Here is a 6,794-nt window from a genome sequence, read left to right as displayed (position 1 = left end):
GCAATAAGAATAGGATTTATAATTTATTGATAACGGAAGGGGGCGGGCCTTCCACCGTCACCCCAAAAACCCCACCCAAAATCAAACGTGGACCGACAAGGACAATATGGGTATCAAATGAAAAGCATGCAGGAGTAGATAACGAATCTGGCATACAAATCTGTGTCAAAGTATAGGCGGTCACCCCACTCCCACAAAATCGCCTAAATGGGCAAATTAGCCAATCACGGATATATGGAACTCGGTTTATTTGTTCCGTATAGACTTAAAAACGGCAGAACAGATTTTTTCGAAATGTTCGCATATTGTATAGGTTGCTCTGGAAGGAAACATAGGCTATATAAACAAATCAAAAGTAAACCGATCGGTAAACTATAGTTATCAAATGAAAGGTATTGGAGAGTAGAATACGAATATGGAATATGGTACCCAACGGGCCGCCCCAAACCCCAAAACTCCCCCAAACAGACATATTGGACTTTATGTCAATATGGGACTCAAATGTAAGGTATTCGGAAGTAGATTTCGAATCTAGCATACAAAATCAGATCGAAGTATAGGGACGGTCGGGCCGAATCTTATATACCCTCCACCATGGATCGCATTTGTCAAATTCTTTGAATTTTTATACCCACCATCGTAGGATGGGGCTATACTAATCTAGTCATTCCGTTAGTAACACCTCGAAATTTTTGTCTAAGAACCCATAAAGTATATATATATTCTTGATCGCCTCAACGGTCTGAGTTGATGTAGCCATGTCCGTCCGTCTGTCGAAATCACGATAGGGTCGAACGTATGAAGCTAGTCACATGAAATTTTATACAAATACTTAATATTGATGTAGGTCATTGGAGATTGCAAATGGGCCATATAAGTTCAAATTTAGATATAGCTCCCATATAAACCGATTTCCCGAATTGACTTCTTGGGCCCCTGGAAGCCTCAATATTTGTCCGATTTGGCTGAAATTTTGCTTGTGGTGTTCTGTTATGACTTCCAGCAACTGTACCAAGTACAGTCCAAATCGTTTTATAACCTGATATAGCTCCCATATAAACCGATCTCCCGATATGACTTGTTGACCCCCTGGAAGCCGCAATTTTTGTCTTATTTAGCTAACATTTTGCACATAATATTTCGTTATGACCTCCAACAACTATGCCGAGTGCCGTCTGAATCGGCCTATAACCTGATATAGCTCCCATGTAAAACGATCTCCATATTTGACTTCTAGAGTCCCTACAAGCCGCAATTTTTGCCCGATTTGGCTTCTTGAGCCCCAACAAGCCTCAATTTTTGCCCTATTTGGCTGAAATGTTGCATGTGGTGTTGCGTTATGACTTCTAACAACTGTATTTAATACGGTTTGAATCGGTCTATAACCTGATATAGCTCCTATATAAACCAATCTCCCCATTTGGCTTCTTGAGCCCTTGCAAACCGAAATTTTTGCCCGATTTGGCTTAAAATTTTGCATGTGGTGTTCCGTTATGACTTCCAACAACTTTGTCAAATACGGTCCAAATCGGTCAATAACCAGATATGCAAATTGCAAATTTCGTCCATGAACATTCCACTAAGAAATAGGGGCAAACTTCTCACATATCAATGAGTGCAGTCCGATTCAAATGTAAGCTCAATGATAAGGGGCCTCCTTTTTATCGCCGAGTCCGAACGGCGTGCCGCAGTGCGATACCTCTTTGGAGAGACGTTTTACATGGCACAGTACCTCACAAATGTTGCCAGCACTAGAAGGGGAAACCACCGCTGAAAATTTTTCTGATGTTCTTGCCAGTAATCGAACCGAGCCATTCAGAGTCATAGGCGGTCATGCTAACCTCTGCGCTACGCGTCCTTCATAGTTATATCCTCTAAACTTCCCTCTCTATTCATGATGAAATAAAGATCAGACTTTATTCACATAAATTCGCCAGAAACTATTGAATAGAATTGGGACAAGGAGAGTGTGGATCAGCGCCAACTGTCGCTACGATGGAAAGCTGGACACACGACTCCAGAGGTTGTTGTTCCAATTGTGGACTGTATGTGGATGTCACAGAGGAGATTATCTTCCACACGGTAACGTTAGCAGAACCAGCTGATGGATTCAATGGCTTAACGACACGGCTTTATGTCAGGTTGGGTGAAGTTGATTTCTCGAGCAATGAAAATCACCATCCAACTCACCAAATGGTATAGAGAAAAAAAGAGTAGCACGAGCAGGTTAGAATCCAAGTTGGTTTTATTTAAAGATGATAAGTTCTCACCAAGTAGTTTGGTTTGCGGCTGCCAAGCAAGTGGCAGATTGACAATTTTCTTTCAACTAGGAAACCTATAGACTTTATTTTATTTCATTTTAGAACTAGTTGAAGTTTAAACAAACTTTGACATTCTTGTCGATACTAATTTTAGTGCAATTTGTACATTTTCCTAATAGTTCAATTTTTAATTCATATGACTTTCAAACTATGTTTCGGTTAAATTCAAATTAAATTCATATAATACATTAAGGCTAAACAACATGTTTAGACATGGCGCCGGGCTTAGAAATGATCGTTCTGGTGGGTGGCACAAAGTACAGTTGCTAATGATCGAATGGCGTCTGAAATTATGGTTTGGTTTATAAATGGTTGAATGGATGTGTTCCTTTTAGCCTTTTGACCAATTCGCTTGCTCTTCTGTTGCTTATGATGCCTTGGTTGCTGTTGTTGAGTATGCTGACCTTTTCTTTGCTTTGGATGGTTCTTTTGTTGTCTTTTGGTGTTCGTAACTGAGGTTCCAGTGTAAATCATCGGTTTGTTTGGGTGCAACATGGTGTGATGGCAATTACGACATTTGCGACATTTATTTTTTGATTTACATTGGGCGGCTGTGTGGCTTTTCGCTAGACAGTTCACACAGTATTTGAATTGACGCACTGTCCGGCATCTCTCAACAGGTTGCATCTTAAAAAATTTTGGACATACACTTATGCTGTGGAATCTCTTACACAACATACAACGATATATCTCGGAGTTTGGGGATTGATTTTTACTAGATGATCTGTAATGGTAAAATGTGGCATACGGTTAAGCTGAAAAAAATCCTCAAAACAGTGGAAAATTTTATAGGTATGTAGTGCGATAAAGAGATTTTAACAGTCGGATTCGGTTGTATTCATATAGGGCAATAGACATAGTTTTACTATTGGGCGCTTTATCAACCCAGCAGCAGTACGCACGTTGACGACTCTTACTTTACCATCTGATCCGGCCTGGGAATCCTCGATTCTTCCGAGCTTCCACTCACTGGGTGGAAGCAAATCATCAATAACGACGACTAGATCTCCCTTTTTCACGTCAGATTGCGGGTTTTTCCACTTGTATCGTTTCTGAAGTGATTTCAAGTAATCTTCTCTCCAGCGTACCGCGAACTGATGGTGGATGGCTTTCAGTTTCGTCCATCGATTTATCATAGAAATATTTGGAGATATCGGTTCGGGAAATGCTAACATCGGGGACCCTTTTAGAAAGTGGCCCGGTGTGAGTGCACTCAAATCTGTAGGGTCTTCTGACAAAGCTGATATAGGGCGAGAATTTAGAACACCTTCTATGCGTGCTAAAATAGTGGCAAATTGTTCAAATGTAAACCTGTGGGCACCTGCTACCCTTTTAAAATGGAGTTTGAAGCTCCTAACAGCAGCCTCCCACAATCCTCCCATGTGTGGGGCGTGAGGTGGTATGAAGCTCCATTCGAAACCATGCGTGGAATATCTATTCGACAAATCTGCAGATGCATTTTTTATAAACTGTGAAAATTCCCTGAGAAGCACTCTACTAGCGCCTACAAAATTCCGACCATTATCCGATACTACCCTTCGGGGTAGTCCTCGCCTCCCAACAAATCGAGCAAAGGCGGCCTCGAATGCCACAGACGACAAATCTGAGCACGGCTCTAAGTGTATGGCCTTCGTTGAGAAGCACACGAACACTGATACGTATGCCTTGGTCGAAGGAGCTTTGCGTAAATATGAGCTTTTCAGGTCGAATGGACCTGCAAAGTCTATGCCGGTCACATGGAATGGTGGCGAGATCGTACACCGATCAAGTGGTAATGGTGCCATCATTTGGGTACAGGATTTGTGTTTGAACACAACACACGTCTTACATTTGCGTATAATAGACTTAACCCGGGGTTTCAGTCTTGAAATGTAAAATTCTGTCTGTACCATTCTGCACATTAGCGTGCAGTCTGCGTGAGCCAAAAACTTGTGAAGATGAGACAGGTAAAGATGGCAAAACCATGAATTGCCTGGAAGTACCATTGGGTGGCGTTCGCTATATGGAAGTGTTGATTGCGACAAACGCCCATTAATTCTAATAATCCTGGCATCATCAAGAAATGGGTTAATTGTGCTCAAAGAGCTTTTTGGGGAGATTTGGAGACCTTGAGAAAGAGCATTGTATTCGTCCTTGAACCCGTATTGCTGAGCCGTGAGTATTAACCTTCGCTTCACAAACAAAATCTCCTCGTAGCAAAGACTCACACTGGAGAAATTCGCAGTCGATCTAGTTGTCGGATGTGTCCGGTGATAAAATCGATAAATATATGAAATAACTCTTAAGGCTCTATCGTATGAAGAAAATCTTTTCAAAATTTCAGAATCTTCTGATACAATGTGAAAGGTTTGTGCAAGTCCCTCCGGTGGTCCCGGGGGTGTTATGGGAACCATTTCTGGCCAAGAGGACGAAGTGGCAGTCATCCACGATGGTCCGTTCCACCATAGCTTGGAGTTCGTAAGATCTCGAGGACTACACCCACGGGTACCAAGATCCGCTGGATTGTCGGCAGTAGGAACATGACGCCATTGGGCATTGGGAACAAGGGAATGAATCCTTGAAGTCCGATTCGCGACAAATGTCTCCCAAGACCATGGAGGTTTTGATAACCACCCAAGTACGATCGACGAATCCGTCCACAAGAAGGTGTGAGCGATTTCAAAATCAAAAACAGATAGAATATAATTCACCAGCTTGGCTAGTAGCTCGGCTCCAATAAGCTCCAAACGTGGTAAACATACCGTCTTCAATGGAGCTACCCTACTTTTTGCAATCAGTAGGTTGGAGCAAGACTCAAATCCCGAATCAACCACTATGTACACGCAAGCGCAATATGCTGCTTTAGAAGCATCAGCAAAGCCATGGATCTGAACGCGATCAGATGGCATATATCGAATCCAGCGCGGTATTCTTAGGTCAATAATATGGGAGAAATCTTTCATGAGACCCTCCCAGGTTAAGTGTGACTCCTCGCTTATGGGTGAATCCCAATCCAACCCTTCAAGCCATAACTGCTGCATTAGTATCTTGGCTCGTATGATGACTGGAGTTATCCAGCCTGCTGGATCAAATAACTGACTGACGGCCGACAGCACCTTTCGTTTAGTCAGGGTTGTAGTTGTGTTTATAGGATTCAGCGCGTAAGAAAAACTGTCGGTCAAAGCGTTCCACATTACTCCAAGAGTCTTTGTGGAGCTTGTCTCATCCAGTCTCAAAAAATTCAGGTCATACATGTCTTCGGGAGGCAAATGATTCAAAAGTCGAGAATTATTGGCGGTCATCTTCTTTAACGGGAAACCCGCAGATTTGAGAGTAGTTATCAACTGGGTTTGGAGATCGATTGTCTCCTGTAAAGAAAAACCTCCAGAAAGTATATCGTCCACATAAGTTTCTTTCCTTAATGTGTAAGATACTTTCGGGAACTGTGTCTCACAGTCGGATGCTAATTGAAGCAAAGTACGGATCGCCAAAAATGGGGCGCAGTTTATACCAAAAGTTACAGTACGTAGTTGGTAATCTTTGACTGCGCTATCAGATGTTTTCTGATATAGAATTCTCTGGTATGGCCGATCAATTGGGTGTACTAAAATTTGCCGGTACATTTTCTGTATGTCACCGCTGAAGACATATTTGTATTTCCTCCAATTTAACACAGTGGTTATCAAATGTGTTTGAAGTGTGGTCCCAGTCAATAAGACGTCATTAAGAGAGAATCCAGATTTGGATTTTCGGGACGCATTAAACACAATTCTTACTTTCGTACTTTTATGTTCAGGTCGCACCACAGCGTGATGGGGGAGGTAGAAAGAATAAAACTTTCCGTCAGAGAAAACCTCTTCGGAAGATGTTTCTTCCATATGACCCATTGATAAATATTCCTCCAAAACCGAATTGTATTGAAACTGTAGTTCCGGATTTTTCGACAGAGTATTCTCCATTCTTGTTAACTGCCCGAGGGCGAGGAATCGCGATGATCCGAGATGAATGGAATTTGAAAACTCTTTTTTAAATGGCAGTCGTACAATGTACCGACCGTCGGGTCCACGTACTGTGGTTTTAACGTAAAATTCCTCGCAGAATTGATCTTCCTCTGAAATTGGGGGTGAAGCGGGAATATCTTCCAATTCCCAAAATTTCTGCAGAGTTTCATTGAGAGCGGTGTTCTCAGAGGGTAAAACATTGGTCGTGAACGCCTGAATTTGTTCCGTCCTCATGGGGCCGCTGAGGACCCAACCAAAAATAGTATTATAGGCAGATGCGTCCCCACATATATTCTTCTTAATTCCATCGATGTTGAGATATTTCTCAGAGTCATTGCCCAAAATCAGATCTATCTGTGACGACTTGTTGAAAAAAGGATCTGCTAAATCAAGTTCACTTAATTCCTCCGGATTTGTGATCGAAAATGAGACGGAAGGCAATTTCTGGGTTACCTTAGGGAGCACGATGGCATTAATGGCTATTCGAAGATTG

At 42.1% G+C, this 6,794-nt stretch overlaps 1 protein-coding gene across 1 annotated transcript; it reads right to left on the bottom strand.

Moving 5' to 3' along the window:
• Positions 1-2,738: 2,738 nt before the first annotated feature.
• LOC131997124 (uncharacterized) lies at positions 2,739-5,572 on the bottom strand. Its single transcript, XM_059367496.1, has 2 exons — positions 3,239-5,572; positions 2,739-3,045 (listed from the first exon to the last, which is right to left on the bottom strand). Exons 1-2 carry the CDS (start codon positions 5,552-5,554, stop codon positions 3,037-3,039), a joined length of 2,325 nt encoding a protein of 774 aa, XP_059223479.1. The 5' UTR covers positions 5,555-5,572; the 3' UTR covers positions 2,739-3,036.
• Between the last annotated feature and the right edge of the window lie 1,222 nt (positions 5,573-6,794).

The sequence above is a fragment of the Stomoxys calcitrans genome, chromosome 4, assembly GCF_963082655.1.
Source record: "Stomoxys calcitrans chromosome 4, idStoCalc2.1, whole genome shotgun sequence".
Lineage (NCBI taxonomy): Eukaryota > Metazoa > Arthropoda > Insecta > Diptera > Muscidae > Stomoxys > Stomoxys calcitrans.
This window is presented reverse-complemented; position numbering and strand designations above follow the sequence as displayed.